The 17,742-nt window shown below is 51.7% G+C and overlaps 1 protein-coding gene across 3 annotated transcripts in view; it reads left to right on the top strand.

The window, feature by feature from the left end:
• The first annotated feature begins 1,110 nt into the window (after nucleotides 1-1,110).
• GATA6 (GATA binding protein 6) overlaps nucleotides 1,111-17,742 on the top strand; it is a 30,932-nt gene continuing 14,300 nt past the window's right edge. Inside the window, exons 1-6 of one of the 3 annotated variants that reach the window (XM_058676933.1) lie at nucleotides 1,111-1,227; nucleotides 2,808-3,973; nucleotides 8,042-8,208; nucleotides 11,820-11,945; nucleotides 12,667-12,754; nucleotides 12,853-12,956. In XM_058676933.1, the coding sequence (XP_058532916.1) occupies nucleotides 2,851-3,973; nucleotides 8,042-8,208; nucleotides 11,820-11,945; nucleotides 12,667-12,754; nucleotides 12,853-12,956 (1,608 nt within the window). In that variant the 5' untranslated portion in view covers nucleotides 1,111-1,227; nucleotides 2,808-2,850. Of the gene's footprint in view, nucleotides 1,376-1,765; nucleotides 2,083-2,807; nucleotides 3,974-8,041; nucleotides 8,209-11,819; nucleotides 11,946-12,666; nucleotides 12,755-12,852; nucleotides 12,957-17,742 lie in introns of those variants that run through there. The other 2 variants (XM_058676931.1, XM_058676932.1) reach the window with 2 other exon arrangements.

Raw genomic sequence — 17,742 nt, 5'->3', positions numbered from 1 at the left:
TGGGTCACGCCTGCGGAAGAAGCCCTTTTTGAACGCCGAGGAGAAGCCGAGATCACGGCCCCCGCGGACACTGGCCTGACAGATCGGCTCTGATAACCCCGCGGCGTTCACTTCCAGGGCCTCGGATCGCGAGGGACGGCGAGTGTCAGTCTGCACACAGCTGTGACAGCCGTGCGCGGGGAGCTAAGGAGGGTGTGTAAGGAAGCAAGCGCGGGGGTGGGGAAGTGGGGGGATCGGGGCTGGATGGGGGAGAAGGTGACCTCCTGGCCTTCTTTCCATTGACCTATCTGCGACCTACCTGAAGTTGGGGGTAGGGGGTGGTGGGAGGGAAACTACCAAAATTGGAGGGCGTCCCCAGGCGCGCCTGGTGCGGAAGCCCCTTCCAAACTTGCACCCCGCACGGGCTAACCTTTCCCTACCCCACGACCCCAAAGGTTAGCTAGGGAATGTCCTGAACTTCCCGAAACGTCCCAGGAATTTGGTCTATATTCTGAGAGCAGACCAGAGCTAGCCAGCGGGGCACCAATGACATCCACTCTCAATCGACAAGAACCCTGATCCCCAAGGGCTCCACCTCCAGAGCCCCTAGGCTCGCTGGGTCTGTGGGTCACACACCACCGCGGGGAGCACGGCTTATTTGCCTTGGCGGGAAGAGCGGGGAGGGCCATCCGAGCAAAACCCTGTACCTCCCTCATTGGTGCCCGCGCCCTAAGGGGCGCGGGACTGTGAGTGGCCATCTCGCTGGGTGCCAAGGCTCTCTCCCTTGCCCAGCGTGTGTGAGCGTGAGTGTATAACTGGGGGCGCCGCGGGTACCCCGCCGCTGGACAGGCGTGCTTCGCTAGCGGGGTCAGGCGTGCAGTCACCTCCGCCCCTCCCCCACGACGTGCCTGGGTCGGGTGTCCTCGGGGCGGACCGGCCCTCCCTGCGCGGACAGTGCTCGCGGTTCTCAAGCCCACGCCCGCAGGCTGCGCGGAGCTCATTGTCTGCCCGGGCGGCGCGTTCCCCTCCCCCTGCCGTCCCTCCCCACCCTCTTTTCTCTCCTCCCCTCGATCCCTCCTCCTCCTCCTTCTCCTCCTCCTCCCCTTCCCTCCTCCTCTTCACCTCCAGCGCCCAGCTGCTCGCAGAGCGCAGTTCCGACCCACAGCCTGGCACCCTTCGGCGAGCGCTGTTTGTTTAGGGCTCGGCGAGTCCAATCAGGAGCGCAGGCTGCAGTTTTCCGGCAGAGCAGTAAGAGGCGCCTCCTCTCTCCTTTTTATTCTCCGGCCGCGCGGCGCAGACCCCGGACTCGCGTTCGCCCGCCCGCACCCTCCGCCTCTCTTCGCGTCTGGGAGCGCCCTTCTCCGCGGCGCCTCTCCATGCGCTGCGCCCGCCCCAGGTTCGACCGCTTTCCCCTCGCTCGCTCTCTCTGCTTGCTTCTCTCCCGCCCCCTCCAGCCGCGGGCCCCTGGACCTCCGGCTCTGCTGCCCTCTCTGGGCCGTGGCCGGCTCCGCGGGGTACCCCCTCCTCCCTGCGGGCGGGCTGTAGCCGCTCTTTCGTCCCCGGACTGCGGCGCACCGACTTCTGCTGTCTTTTCCTCTCCCCGAAGTGCTTATCTGAACGCAGCCTTATCTCCGAGTTATCTCGGCTCGAAGGGGCGGGGGCCAGTAGTCCGCAGGCAGAGAGAAACTTCACGCTCGCTACTTGCCTGGTGTGTGTGTGTGTGTGTGTGTGTGTGTGTGTGTGTGAGTGAGTGTGTGTGAGTGTGTGTGCATTTAATTCGGTGTGGTTTTCTCTGATGAGTCGGGATAATTTGGGAAAAGCCGCCCAGAGGAGGGGCTGCCCGGCCGCTTCTCGCCTCCCTCCCCCGCCCCCGTCGAGCCTCCCTGTCATTCTTCCCTTAAGGGTGGCCTGGGTTCCAGGGCGGTCTCACGCCCCTCTTGGGTTTTCCCCCTCCTTGATTCTGTGCTCTGCTCCTCCCCACTACGTCCGATTCCGGCACGGCCTGGCTCTTCCGAGGCCACGGGAGAACCGCGCGGGTGGGCCGGGGTGGCCCAGCCAGCGTGAGCGCGCTGCTGGCCGGCAGACGCGCGGGCCCTGTCGGAGGTGAGCGGCTCTGCCGGGCAGCCGAGGCGCTGGGCAAGTGTGCCGGGCTGCAGTCGCGCAGGGTCCCGCACTGCCTCTGCCTGGCACCCAAGGCTGGGGGGCTGCGGCCTCGGCCTTGGCGCCTCACGCCCCCTGGGTGGACTTGCGGTTTCTGGGGGATCCCGCTGGGTCTGACTGACGCTAGCCTGGGGAGCGGTTTAAGAACCGGTTTGAGATTACGCGGCGGTTTCGTTTTCAGGGGGCAGGTTGGTTGCCTCGCGCTTAGGCTATTGGTCTGGAAAACCGTCCCAGCGAGGTAGGCAGGGAGGTGGCACGCGCCAGCGGCGACCCTCACGGCCACAAGTTTCTTTTGTGTGTCACCCGCCTGGCCCGGAGGGAGCACTTTAGTGTGGGAGAGAAACCTCGGCCAGCCTTTGGCGGTCGCCCCCGGGCTGTGGCACTCTAGAGGTGGGAAGGAAGGGGAGAGGTAGAAGTGATGCTGCCCAGAGGTGGGTGGGCGCCCAGGGGTTCCCGGGGTTCCCGGGAGGTAGTGCAACGTTCTCAGTCCTTCGAGGACCCGAGGCGGCTGTGCAGGCTCCGCTTCCCTCTCCCGCCCCAGCGCCCGCCCGCGCCCTAGGCAAGAATGGGACCTTTGAGGAGGAGTCTCTGATGGGCTTCAAAAGGGAGTGGAGGTGAGGAGGCGTGCGTTTTTGCTGAACTCTCTTTCCTTCTTTTCTGATCCCCAGCGCCAGGAACTAGAAGTCAGCTGAGAGCGGCGGCGAACCGTGGATGGCCTTGACTGACGGCGGCTGGTGCCTGCCAAAGCGCTTCGGGGCCGTGGCTGCGGACGCCGGCGACTCCGAGGCCTTTCCAGGGCGGGAGCCCTCCACCCCGCCTTCTCCCATCTCCTCATCTTCCTCCTGCTGCTCCCGGGGCGGGGAGCGCGGCGCCAGCGGCGCCAGCAACTGCCGGACACCGCAGCTCGACACGGAGGCGGCGGCGGGACCCCCGACCCGCTCGCTGTTGCTCAGCCCCTACGCCTCGCATCCCTTCGGGGCTCCTCACGGACCTGCGGCGCCTGGGGTCGCCGGCCCCGGGAGTGCCCTGTCTAGCTGGGAGGACCTGTTGCTGTTTACTGACCTCGACCAGGCCGCCACTGCCAGCAAGCTGCTGTGGTCCAGCCGCGGCGCCAAGCTGAGCCCCTTTGCTCCCGAGCAGCCCGAGGAGATGTACCAGACGCTCGCCGCGCTCTCCAGCCAGGGGCCTGCCGCTTACGACGGCGCGCCCGGAGGCTTCGTGCACTCTGCAGCTGCAGCGGCGGCGGCAGCCGCAGCAGCCAGCTCTCCAGTCTACGTGCCCACGACACGCGTGGGCTCCATGCTGCCGGCCCTGCCGTATCTGCAGGGGGCCGCCAGCGGGCCAGCCAACCACGCGGGAGGCGCGGGCGCGCACCCAGGCTGGCCCCAGGCCTCTGCCGACAGCCCCCCGTACGGCAGCGGAGGCGGTGCGGCCGGCAATGGGGCCGCCGGACCTGGCGGCGCGGGCTCGGCCGCAGCGCACGCCTCGGCGCGCTTCCCCTACTCTCCCAGCCCGCCGATGGCCAACGGCGCGGCGCGGGAACCGGGAGGCTACGCGACGCCCGGCAGCGGCGGCGCTGGCGGCGTAGGCGGTGGCGGCGGCAGCCTCGCAGCCATGGGTGGCCGCGAACACCAGTACAGCTCGTTGTCGGCGGCGCGGCCGCTGAACGGGACGTACCACCACCATCACCACCACCATCCGAACCCTTACTCGCCTTACATGGGCGCGCCGCTGACGCCCGCTTGGCCTGCAGGGCCCTTCGAGACCCCGGTGCTGCACAGCTTACAGAGCCGCGCTGGAGCTCCTCTCCCAGTACCCCGCGGCCCCAGCGCAGGTAAGGGCGTGCCGCAGAGTTCGGGATGCAGGGTGGGAGCAGTCGCGGGATGTGGGCTTTTCTGTGCCTGAGCCGCCGAGGGAGCTCATGGCGTGGCCTCAGTGTGCTGGCGCTGGTGGGAGTCTGCGTGGCTGATTGCTTCTCTCCAAAGAGACCAGGTGAACGTTCCTACCGCAGTGTCTTAGAGATTTTGGAGCCTCAGGGAAGAGCGCGCAAGGGTGGGCAGACCCTGCTCAGGGAGCGGAGGCCCAGGGCTCCTTGGCGGGGTGAGTTTGTTTCTGTCTCTACCGAGTGGCCACGTGGACACGTGCAGCTCTGGGGGTAGCTTTCCCGAGGTGAGGAGCCCAGGTGATGGGAGAGGGGAGTGTGTCTTTGGGGACTGGATTCTTAGAGACCCCATTGTCCTGGCATCTGCCCAAATGAGGGGCGGAGGAGGAGTAGATCCGAGGACACCTGGCTTGGGCAGCTCACAAGCTTAATCCTAGGAACAGACTCTGGGGATAAAAGTGGGTAGACCTTTAGGCTTGGCATCAACTGGGCTGCTGTGGCTCCTGGTGGCGGCCAGAGAGGCCAGGCTTACGACTCAGGCCCTGAGGAGCCGGGACACCTGTTTTCCCTGCAGAGTTTCAACTCACCAAATGTTCAATTTCCAGTTCCCATGTCTGGGGACAATTTAGGAGTAAAGTGGGAAAACAGCTTTAAAATACCTGGAAGTACCTCATTTGAAGAGTGTTTTTGTTCTGCTCTTGGTGGGGGGGGGGGGGGGAGGGTGTGGCTGTGTTGCTTGCTGGCTGCTGGCAGGCAGCAGTGCTGGGTCCTGTGGTATGTTCCACGGTCTTACTTGGTGTTTCCCTTGGTAACCTCTCCTCTAAGAAAAACCAAAGTTTGTTGTCTCTGACCGAGCTGTGAGGAGGCCCAGGCGGGAGCAGGGAGGCAGACGCGTGTGCACCCCGAGGCAGGGCTTCTTGGGAGAGCCTCAGTATAAGCCTTTCCAAGGAACCATTAATTAGATAAGGTGGGGGCTTTGCCACCCTTTGGAAAGACAGTCTTGGAGATGGTGGGGGCAGGAACACGTGGCTAGGACACTGATTGGAACCCTGCCTACTAAGTAACTTGGGATGGGGAGGGGCTGCTTCCAAGGACCCTAGACTTTGTTCTCCAACTTGCTGCTTCTCTTAAAAAGCCAACCCTAAAGAAGGCTCTTTACCATCTGTGTGCAAATTAACAGAAGAGGACTGAATTGAGTGTGGCCAGGAGTCGGGGCAGGAGTTATTGTTGATGTGCCTGGTTGTGGTGGGTGGGACTTGGGAGAGGAGCGGCGAGTCCTTTCCCTTCCTGCAAAATAGGACCCAGGTTTGGCTGCTGGGAGCCTGGAGCCCAGGAGATGAGCAGTCTTCAAAGGCTGGGATGCGAAGCTGCTTTGGTCAGCCAGGGCGTCTGGCAGGGCACTCTGGGAGGTTTGTGAGTTGGAATGGGTCTTGAGACACCTTCACTTGAATCCTTTTCTCCAGGTGCTCATAGCACTGGTCCAAAAGACCCCACCTGTGTGCTTAGCTACTGACAATAACTGGATCTTAGGGAAAAAATCCTTGCGGAGGATGCTGCAGTTTCTGTCTGTGTTATGAACATAGCTCCTCCTTCTATGACTGCAAAGTTGGGGAATCTTCTCTACATGCAAAATGTTTTTTTTCCCTTGATGTGGGAATTGGAAAAACTTGCACACCCTATGTTAGTATTAATATTAACAACAATAGTTTATGCTAAGAGTCCGCTGGCAGCAGTGGGACAAAGCTAGGGTTTGCGGTGGTAGGGGGTAGCTGACCCTTTCTTTGCTTGTCCTCATACGTGTGCTGGTGCCAGCTTCCTAGCTAGGTTCTCCGCTTCTTCACTTGAATTTTATGTTTTTGGAGGCTGATTCTTGAATTGATTTGGGCAAACACCAGGGCTAACAATCTGATTATCACCAGGGCTGATAAACCTGAGCAGAGAGCTTTAACAGCTTGCATATAGTGTGGAGTTTTTTGGGGATCCACCTCCCACACCTCTTCCTGATGTGGTGAGCTCAGGCTTCTCAGAACCCCAGACTCATGGGTGTGCTCCTGGTCCCTGGGTCCTGGGACCACATACCAGGGCCGTGGCCTTCTCGCCTGGGAATCTGTCACTGCTTGGCACCCAGAGCAGCCGTGCTGGTAGACAGAACGGGGGTAGCAGAAGCCCCGTGAGAAAGCTGTCTGCACAACCAGACATTGCAATTTTTAGGAAAATACCTCCCCCCCCTTATTTTCTCATTTTAGTCAGTGGTAGGTGGAAGCTGCCTTGTGGGTGCGGAATGTGGGGTGTTTGAGAAGAGGTAGGGAGAGAATGAAAGATGGAGCCTGACTTGAATGAAAAACAAACACATCCTGGATTATACGTATTTTTTCACAGATAATTTTTTAATTAAATGTGGTCTTTGGGTTTTTGGAGGACTGCAGAGCTGTGGGGAGCTCAGTGCCTTCTGCGGGGCACCATTACCGTTCCCACCAGAGGAGAGAGGGCCCTACCTGGGGCTGGGGCTGGGGTTTTCAGCGAATGCCCCCACTCCTCTGTGCACAGGGGGCTCTGATAGGTAACATTTTAAAGTCAACAACAAAGACAAATACCTTGTTTAACTTCAGTGTCCTTGAAGTCCTGAGCACTTTACTGATTACCGCAGTCAATAGTGGCTTTTAGGGCAGAGAAGAATAAATCTTTGTGAGATGTGTTCTAAGTTGCAGGATCCTCATGACAACTTTGAACTCGGATTGTGTAGGATGCTAACTTTTTTTTTTAATGTAAGAAATAAGAAAAACGAGCAGGGAGGAGATTTGTTTTGTAAAATATTCCTGAAATGGAAATCAAAAAAATTTTAATGCTGAAGTCATATTTAAATAGCTTTTCTAAGCAATTGCTGGTAGATCCAAGCCATAAATTGCAAGGAAATGAGCACAAATAGAAAGGTTAGCTAGCATAAATTACCTTCCAATAAAATCCTAGAGCATAGTGTGCATTTATTTAAAAAGTGATTCAGAGGTGTTCCTGTGGGAATGCCAGATCAGAACATTCAATCCTGCTGTAACAGAAAACACCCTACCCTAACTTCAACCAAGGTCCTCTTCCTCGTTTTACAGACTAGATTATTTATTCTCATATTTAACCTTGAGGGGGGAAGTAGTAAATGTTACAACCGTTTACTCTTAATTAAGACTTGTTTTAATTAGCAGGTTTAGGTTACCTGTGAATGCTGAAAACTAACCAAATAATAACAGGACAAAAACAAACGCGCTTTCTATCGATTGTAATTTAGGGTAAGAAAACAGGAGACAGTTTTTTATTCCGGGGAAGGTTTTGGTATTTTTCTCGTCAGCAAAGTATGCAGCAAAATCATTTGTGAAAAAATTGGCTGATAGACACCTTGAGACCCACTTGGAAGGCAGGCTGTTTCAGTGTTTGATCCGGTGGTGAAATAGAAAACTTAGTCCTTTCTTCTACCCAGGAGGCCCGAATTACTCTCTCACTCATAATTATGCGACGCAAATGGCCAGGAGCCGTGCTTCTAGTCCATTTGCTTGTGTCCTGTCCAAGCAAAGGCGAGTAAGGGTGGCAGATCTAGAGAAAACTTTCGGGCACAACCTGAGGGAAAAGCCAGAGATGGCGGCCTCACTATGTGCGTGCTGTGTGTAGGAGCAGGGGGACCCCGCGGCCGGCGTGTGTTCTGCGTGGCTCGTCTCGAGGTTGGCCAGGGGCAGCGACTTGTTCGATTTCAGTTTTGAAAAGCTTGGACACAGGCGATCCAAGGTTCAGACTCGACTCCTCAGCTTCCAGCACCGTCTCCGGCTTTCCCCGAAAGCTCTCCTGGAGAAGGATGTGCGGGCGCAGGGTGCAGAAAGTCAGGGACAAATGGGCAGCTCTGTCAGGCGACGCGGTGGAACCCCGACTCTCGCCTCCCAGCCTTAGAGGACTTTTAAGCCGGGCGCGCCTGGCTGCGGGGTCCCTCCCTGCGCCCGGCGCCGCCTCACCGGCCACTTTCGTCTCCATTCTCCACCGCAGACCTGCTGGAGGACCTGCCCGAGAGCCGCGAGTGCGTGAACTGCGGCTCCATCCAGACGCCGCTGTGGCGGCGGGACGGCACCGGCCACTACCTGTGCAACGCCTGCGGCCTCTACAGCAAGATGAACGGCCTGAGCCGGCCCCTCATCAAGCCGCAGAAGCGCGTGGTGAGTGTGTGAGCCACCCCACCTTGGGCGAGCTCCTGGCGCCCCCCGCGGGCAGGTGCGGCTGCTGGCGCCGCCAGTCACTCTCCGGCCCTTCTTGGCCAGAGCCTGGTGGTGTCTGGCATAGGGAAGGGGCGGTTTTAGGGGAAGCCGAGGGACCCTCACCGCACACAGCAAAGAAGGTGCAGGGTGCGGACATACATTCACGGATCTGGAAGGACACACAAGTTGGAGCTGGAGGTGGCCTCCGGGGAGTCAGGCTGGGGCCCAGAGGAAGGCAGGAGAGCTTTTTCACCGTTTCTTGCTGAATTTGGCCCACACTGGTCCTTCGGAGCGCCTCCGCCTCCCATCCTCCCGGAGGAGCTTAGCCCCCCGAGTCCCTGGCCTAAGTTATTGTCCTTGAGTCTGCATCTCTAATCTTGAATCCTTTGAAATTCGGCTCTTCATAGAGAACTATCTAGAAGCTGGAAAAATGTGTGGTCCAGATTGGAGGTTTTCATCCATTGAAACAGACTTCACCGGTTTCGAAGTGCAAATTTTGGTTTTCTTGTAGGATTAGCCTGGCATTGTCATTGTTATGTGTGTTTGTTAGCAGGACTAGCGATTGCAGGAAAGGAGCTCAGCAAAGCTGTGGCAAGGTTAACATTTGTTTAGTCAGGTACTCACAGTCTAATACTTTTTAAAGTAAGTTATTTTACAGTCGGATGCCAGACGTCTTAAGTATCCAGGTAATTTATTTAATTGTTACACTCTAATTAGCAGGAACAAATGCTGCCCATGTTGTTTGCATTAAATAGATTAGAGTGAAATTGCATCACAATGTAAGTCTGACACCTTAAAGAGAAGCAATTAGTTTTATGGCTGTTTTTGTTTTTAATGCATTTAAAATAAAGTGGCCCAGGCTAATGAGCCTATGTGCCTTCAACTTGCTGCAGCTTCTCATAATCTCACATTCTCTTTGAAGGGCATTCTTAATTTCAGTACCTGGCTCCATAATTTTCATATATCTTACTAGCCTCAGATTTAAAAAGAAGAGGTAGCAGCAGCCATTGGGAAATATTCCAAGAAACCCAGGTTTTTACGTATCAGTGACACCTTTTCTAATTATTTTGGAGATGTACTTGAATTAGCCGAGCCCTCTCTGGAGACAGCAAAAATCCAAAGTGATAGTAGCTATTCAGCTCTAGTAGCATTAGATATTTGTTCTAGTCGCATCCGCATTTTAATAGTGCTATTTGTTTTGTTCACTTACCAGTGAAGATAACTGTTAGCAGAGGGAAAACGGCTTCTTAATATTCTGAATGAGGTGGTTTTCCTTCTGTGTGGCAGGTGTCTTGGTAGTGACCAAGGTCAGCCAGTATGCTTTGTAAATGGGTTATAAATGATACCAATTGTAGGGTGTGTCACGATCAATTAGTTCTTGTGGGCTTCTTATTTATGGTTTTGATGGGTCTGGCTTAGTTCGCAGAAACAGAATGTTGAACCCAAGTTTGTTTAGCCAGCAGTACAGAACCAATCACTGTGAATTTGAACTTGTAATACATTGCAAAACAGGAGATTTATGGTGTAACTTGAATTCCTTGTCAGTGAGGAATATAACTGAGATCTCTTGTTACAAGGAACTTTTATAACCCATTCACCTTCTTTTCACATGTTTATGGGGACTGGCTTCACTTATGATGTGCAGTTGACAGTCATAAAGTTCTTGGTAATAATGGCAGATTCTGATAACAGGTTTGCTTCACATTGACTCCAAATTCCACTGGAAACTGTCATAAATGGCCTGTTTGTAAAATGAGCCTTCCCGTCTGTCCTTTGCTGATTTCCAGTTACAAAGAGAAGGGAATGCGTAAAACACTATTTCTCTTTTGAGAGAGAGAGAACCGCTGTGTAAGCAGTTGTTAATATATTTTCATCCTTTTAGCAAAACAGTGTCCCCAGGGAGAACTGATGCAGCACTGAGAATGTCCCAGTGCTAACAGGCTTACAGTGGCTCTTGGTGGCTAGTCTATAATGAGTGATGCTGAGGTGGTACGGCGGGATGCAAACGGTAAATACGGAATTCAATTACATCTGTGAATTTGGCAGGAAAGATGAGGAAATCCTGCCTCCGACCAGTGAATTTTCAGTACCTACTCAATTTACATGTTCAGCTCAGCTTCCTTAATTTTTTTCTTAGTCTAGCTAACCTTTTTTTTTTTAAAAAAAGATTTATTAATTTTGTTACAAAGTCAGATACACAGAGAGGAGGAGAGACAGAGAGGAAGATCTTCCATTCGATTATTCACTCCCCAAGTGAGCCGCAATGGCCGGTGCTGCACAGATCCGAACCTGGGAACCAGGAACCTCTTCCAGGTCTCCCACATGGGTGCAGGGTCCCAAGGCTTTGGGCCATCCTCGACTGCTTTCCCAGGCCACAAGCAGGGAGCTGGATGGGAAGTGGAGCTGCCAGGATTAGAACTGGCACCCATATGGGATCCTGGTATGTTCGAGGCGAGGACTTTAGCTGCTACGCCACGCTGCAGGGTCCTTAGTCTAGCTAACCTTCAAAACTTGCAATTTGGCAGCTTGCTTTGGTCCCTGAATTTTCCCCATGGGGTCTTTATAATAAAGACTAAGTAATGTAGTATAAAAACTATATAATATAGTAAGCTAAAAAACTGATTTTGGTAGTTTTAAAACAAATTATTTGTCACTCTGGGGAGGAAATTAAACTAGCTTACATTCTTCATGATTCACATGTAATAGAGGAAGTAGATTTTCTGTCTGGATAGTAAGAGCGCGAAGGGAAGGTGGGATTGTGAGTGGCCGTGGCTGACTGTTGGCTCAGGCCCACTTAGTGTGAAGAAAAGTTGAGGAAAGAAACTGCACTGGTGCCACTGAAAGGCAAGGTTAACATTGCACTAACCCTAGGACGGTTGCTACTGTCTTGTTTGTGAGGTAGCAGACAATCATGATGATCATTGCAGAAGATGCTAAAATATTTTATTTTTCATTTATGTTTTTCATATTTCCCAATTTACACAGAATTTTTGCAGGTATTTGTGATCACATCTCATGGCTCTTCTCTCAGACCTATGAAGCAGCAGAGCCAGGCTGCGTGCAGTCCACGAGTGGGAATTTGGGGTGGCAGGAGGGACTCATTCATGCCTGCTTGGACGATTACTTCTGGTGTCTGAACGTAACTCTAGAGACAATGTTTAGGAAATCTCCTGATTTCCTTTAGAAAATGGCAGTAATTGGGAAACCAAGTTCTTGGATAATAAACTACTGGTGAAACTTTCCGTGATGTTAGTATGGTGCTGGCTGACACGTAGGATGTGTCCCAGTTATCCCATAACCGCTAGATGCCGGTCAGATGTGTCGGGTTGAGCCTACTATGGAAATCCGTCACTTCTTACCAAGGACTTCAATCTAATTCTCCCCTCACCGCCACAAGTTTCTTCCCCCAATGAGATAATTTCACTTACAACAAGCCAGGTAACCACTTGCTGATGGCAGAGAAGTTTCATTTTTAATAAACCAGGCATCTGCTTCCTGGTGACAGTTACATGATGTCGTAGCATATATCTATAGCAGATGATAAACACCATTGTTTGTGCTGGTTTTTCTAGCCTTCGTCGCGGCGGCTCGGATTGTCCTGTGCCAACTGTCACACCACCACCACCACCTTATGGCGCCGAAATGCTGAAGGTGAACCCGTGTGCAATGCTTGTGGACTCTACATGAAACTCCATGGGGTGCGCCACATGTTCTGCTCCTACGTAATACAGAGGGGGTTGTCTGGTTTGTACATGTTTCAGTTTTAATCCAATCGGCAAAAGAGTAAAGAGCAGAATCTGGATGTAAGTAATGCTGTACTGGTGTTCGTTAGGATGAACTGTGAAGTACCTGAAGAAATAACAAATGCTGCCAACAGAATCACACGTTCACTAGGAGCTCTCTTCCAGATTTAGAATTGTGCAAGTGGGGGACATGTGCATTTTTGAATTGCTAATGCGGCAGCAAGTTTTCTAAAAATGCTGTACTGGTAAAGAAACCAAGTAGAAATGCGCAATAACTATTTAATTTATGTATCTTTACACGTTTGTGTGCTGGAGTGACAGTTCTAGCTAGAAACTAAACTTCAAAAGGACTTCACAAAATGGGACCAAGAAAGGCAATTCTGTATCAGTAAGGGAAAGATAGGGTACCACGTGATTGCTTTTAAATTTAAATGACGATGTTTAGCCAAGATGTATCTACTGGGTAATCTGGCAAATCCCAGATTTTTTTTTTCTGAAGGAATTTCTACTTTTGAGGGGGTAGTCTTTGTGCACTTGAAATCTATTGTATATAAAAATAGGGTTGCAATTTATGCCGGATTTGTAAATGAGGGCTTACAGTACTGTTGTTGAATCCTTTGTTGCTTTTCCTTCAAAAAATATCTATTTGAGCTAATGAGCTATGAAAAAATTCTAGGTGCCTCGACCTCTTGCTATGAAAAAAGAGGGAATTCAAACCAGGAAACGAAAACCTAAGAACATAACTAAATCAAAGTCTTGCTCTGGTAACTATCGCCAATTGCCATTTGATTGCAAAGTTTTTGCCGCCCTTACCAGCAGAGTATATAATACATATTTATACGGCTCATCCTGACTGTTGCAGGTAATAGCAATAATTCCGTTCCTATGACTCCAACGTCCACCTCCTCCAACTCAGATGACTGCAGCAAAAACACTTCCCCGACCACGCAACCCACAGCCTCAGGGGTAAGTGTAAAAACCAGTGTAGAGCAACTCCCTATGAAGTGAGTTTGTGGGTTGCTCTCTTGCAAGTTATCTTGAAATTTTATCTTATCTTGTGGTTCAATAATCTAAACCAACAATTCAGTTTAGTTAGTTGATACCTAAGAATAGTTTTTAGAGGAAATTACATTTGAATGTCAACAAAATGACAAATGTAAGTGCTTTACAGACCTCTTAATTAAGATCCATATCACTTTTTTATGGTTAAATTAACCTAAGTGAAAGCAAGGAGTTTTGGTTTGAGGAGCTTTTAGTTGTTTTATTTCTGGGTTGTTATTCATGCTGTTAAGTGAGAATTTCATTTCACTACGGCCAGACATACACAGAGGAGAGACAGAGAATTTCAGAGACGGACTGGGAAAGCCGCGGGTTTCACGGGCCGCTGGACCCTTGTCCTTAGGGAGGTGCTTTCGCGTGACAGCAGTTTCAGCTCCAGCTTGAGCTGCCTGCTCAAAGCTAATCTCATTGCGGTGTGTTGTGCGGAGCTGTTGCCTCGCTCTTCCTTCCTTCCCTCGGTCCTGCATTTGCTGGGAGACCCGGCACCTCCCGCCGCGCCTTGGCCAATTCCCTCCCCACGGAGAGCCCAGGATCCCTGGGAGGTGCTGGGGCGTGGGGTGGTGAAGGTCACCGAATGAGTTCTTGAAAACTGATTAGGAGAACTGTCCTGCTGTAATGTTTAACTGGGAAGCTCTTGAAACACACACACACAACAGCAGCAACAACAAGCAAGCAAGCAAAGCAAGCAAACAAACAAAAAACCAGAACAATCCCTTAACAGTCTTAAGACTCAGGGCAAAGGCCTGGTAATCAGAATATTAAAGTGTGCCTCAGTGATTTTTAAGGATTCTGTTTTTGAAATAAACATCAACACTTGAAGCCCCACCTACATGGTAATTGTTTTCTGTAGTTTCAACCCTGAATTTGTTTAGGGTACTTTGTTTGTTTAGGGTACTTTAATAAAATACTACACATTCCTGGCCCCCACCCTGAATTAAGTCCTCAACTGGAGGTGGGGCTCGGAAAAAAATTCTTACATGAGTGCCTCAGGTGAAATCGAAAGTGCTACCTGCGAGGTGTTGGGGAACCACAGACTTGATGGCTGTGTTTAAAAAACAAAAACTAATTATTTACTTCTTGGCCCACCCACTCATTCTTTTGAGCTGTTTTCGGCTGTTTATGGGAAGGAGACCTTCAGTAGGTTGGTCCTTTGTAGGTTATTAGGAATGCTTCAGGTATTTATGAAGATGTATGTGTGTGTGTATGGTCCCTTAGAACACTTGTAGGGAAATGAAGATCAAAATCCTTTAATATTCTTACTCCTAAGTCGTCAGAGAAATTTTGTAGTTGAAGGAGAGAAGCTGTGTGTCGGTTTTCCAGGGTGCGGAGGGAGCCTTTTGGCCTTGGCTGTCCCAACCCAGTGGGGATTTGCTGCCAAACTTTCCAGCCACTTTTACAGGTAGACATCTACTGGCTGGAGTGTGGCAAAGGTCCGATTTGAATAATGAATGGGGCCTCTCTAGGTGGGCTGCGTTTTGCTTTGGTAGTTGTGTTTGTTAGCAAATCCAATCTGGTGCCCCCCCTACGGCACAGAGGAAATCTCATTCCTTTGGAAGGAGCAGGGGTTGGGCTGGCAGAGGGGCGGGTCGAGTTCTTGGCCTGTTGCCGCCTGGACCTATCCCTTCCACCCCAGGCTTGGCTCCGGGGGCTTCTGCTGTGAGCTGTTGCCCCCACAGGAGCTGGGAAGCCAGTGGGGGCTGGGTGGGCCCAAGGTGTTGCTGGCAGTTTCCCAGGGCAGAGAGGGGATGGGCAGAGGAGGGTTTATCTCCCTGCCCTCCTCCCCTCTTCCACCAGGGAATGACTCTTTCCTACTCCATTTTGTGCCGCGCCTGGGCTCTTAGATTCCTGGGGTCACTGTAAGCCCCCGCTGAGCCGCGGGGTTGGATCCAGGCCTACTTGTCAGGGGAGAAACTGAGTGGTGCCCCTGCTTGTTCCTGAGGAGGTTAGGCCCCTGGGTGCCCTCCTCTGGGAAGTGGGTGGTGAGAGATCTTGTGTGTGGCAGCTGAGGAGCTGTGCAGAGCATGCTGGAGGCATCCCTTGCCAGCAGCTGGCAAAAGTGTTTTTTAAACAGTGGCTGTGTTGACAGTGTTGTGTCATTTTGCCATTCTGGTCACAGCGTGGGGTGCTGGAGGGCAGCTGGCTCTGTGAATGACTGCCCGTAAGATTGGGTGAAATGCTATAGGTGAAGAAACCATGGGACCCCCAGAACAAGGTGCTATTTGGTGTGTTTGGTGTTTAGCAAATGTGTGTGTTACAAGTGTGCGCACCCTTGGTTGGCTGAATTTCAACAGCAGTCAGGTACAAAACCAAGGGCGTTGTCGGGCAGTCCTAAGAAACGGGGAGGGGACCTGACGTTCTGCATTTAGAGATGGAAGTGGCAACAGGATTGCATTTCTTTTAAAGATCCTGAATTATTGCCAGGAAATCAAAATGCCCAGATTGCACCTGCGGGTTTGAACATCTTGAGAAGTCATTTGGCAGTTATGGGTACTGTCTCCAGTAGGCTTCTTTCAGGTCCTAAGGTCTGACAGAGGTATCCCCCACCTGCCTCAGTGGTACCACTTACTTGATGGTGCCATGTCGTGATCGGGGAGCTAGGCTCCTGAGCTCTCTTGGCTGATATGTGGGGACCCACAGGAGGCTGCCCTGAGTGTTGGTGCTGTGAGTTGGCCATCCAGGTCTCCCATCCTGGACAGCCATGGACGGTGGGCAGGATCCCCGGCTGGTGGGCCGGCAGGGACATGCGCTGAAATGGCCATCATGTTGTGTTGCTCAGAAGGCTTTCTCTATGGGACCGGTTGCATGTCCCGGCCTTCTGTGCTTGTTAAAGTAAACATTCTTTCTGACCCGAGTCATCAGTATGACCTGGCCACCTCTCGACTCAGTTTCTCCTCGTTGTCAGCAGTGTGCACATGTCGGAGAGAGAGCAAGCAGCTTCCTGTCTGAGACTGGCGTTATAACATTGCCTGTTGTGTTCTTTTGGATTCGTTGTGCTTTTTACAGGAATTGCTAAATTCAGTTTTTGATAGACGATTAATTTCTTGACAAAGGCAGTCATTTCGGCAAGAAATGATTCTGTACACATAGGGTTACTGAAAAACGTGTTTAGTTGATCTAAATAAACTTCAGATTTTTTTTGTCATTATAATGTATTATTATTATTTTTAATTGGAAAGGCAGATATACAGAGAGAAGGAGATACAGAAAGATCTTGCATTCACTGGTTTACTTCCCAAGTGACTGCAAAGGCTGGATGGAACTTGAGCTGATCCGAAGCCAGGAGCTGCTTCTGGGTCTCCCACATCCATACAGGATCCCACGTCCGTACAGGGTCCTGAAACCCGTCCTGACTGCTTTCCCAGGCCACAAGCAGGGAGCTGAAAAGAAAGCGAGCAGTCGGGACCTGAGCTAGCGCCCGTATGGGATCCCTGCAGTTGCAAGAAGATTTAGCCACTAGGCTATTACGTGAGGCCCCCGAGTTAGGTTTTGCTGAGGTTACTTTTAAAGCCATTAGGAGGAAAATGTGGTAACGTGGTCCGTGGTCTTCTAGCCAGTTCTCATAACATTTAAAAGGTAATCCCTTCATGTTCTCATCTTCCTGTGTCTTACGACTCAACATTTGAAAAGTTCAAGGATATTTTATATAAAATTTATAGTCCAACCCCCGAACCTCATCGATAAAGCTGTTTAGTAACTTCAAATAGCAAGGTTGATTTGGTGAAATTAGCCATCAGACTTCAAGTCTGAGATTAAATAATCACTGAATACACTTTGCTGTCTAAACACAGTTTCTATAAATACTTAAAAAAATTCAAGCCTGTTTAAGTTCATATTAAGACTGGAGGTAATGTTGATATCATCATTAAACCTTTGTGTGGGATCTTCAGGAAGTTCATAGAAGAAATGCAGATTATTAAATAGCTGCATGGATGTCAGGATTTTTGCACCAGAATAAATGTTCATTCCATTTTCCATGAACTTGCTGAAGTGCTGCTGTAGCACGGCAGTCCCTGGGGAACTTTGGCTCTTACTGTTCTGTTGCTGCACCTCTAGAACAGATTGCCCTGAGGGAGGCACTGTTTGCACTTGAGCAAAGCTGGGTCCCAGGCCTGGCTTTGTTCATGATGGTTTCCACGTGAACCAGGCATGGGCATCCGGATCGCTCTGGCCAGATGTGGAAGCGCTTCAAGGAGGAACCAAAGTAAAATGGCTCCCAAGACTTAGTTGGGTAGGAATTTTTCTTATCCAATTGTTTGAGAGGGGAGTGCATTCCAAAACCCCAAATGCCCACCATGTCCCCCCCAGGAACTGGGTTGGGCCTAAACCAGAAGCTGGGAACTCAATCCATGTCTCCTTCATGGGTAACAGGACCTCATTTTTGTGCCATCACTGTTGCCTCCCAGGGTTGACACCCTGGGAGCTGTGTTCAGGAGCCAGGGCAGGTGAAGAAACGTGGGTACACCTGTGTAGCATGAGGGCGTTTAAATCAATAGGCCAAATACCTACCCCTACCTAGTTGGGTAGGGCTTTTGCAGGGAGAAGTTGGGAAAGGGGGAGGTTTTCTGACAGAATGTGACAATCCGTGGAAATGAGAGAAATGGTTTTAGGAGTTCAGTGTGACTGGAACCTAGACTTTAAGAAGCCAAAGGCAGGAAATGAAGCTGACAAAATACACACCAAGCAGGTATTTGAA

Source organism: Ochotona princeps, chromosome 18 (genome assembly GCF_030435755.1).
Source record: "Ochotona princeps isolate mOchPri1 chromosome 18, mOchPri1.hap1, whole genome shotgun sequence".
In the NCBI taxonomy this organism is placed as follows: Eukaryota; Metazoa; Chordata; class Mammalia; order Lagomorpha; family Ochotonidae; genus Ochotona; species Ochotona princeps.
The sequence above is the reverse complement of the archived record's forward strand: the minus strand, read 5'-3'. Positions and strand labels throughout refer to the sequence as shown.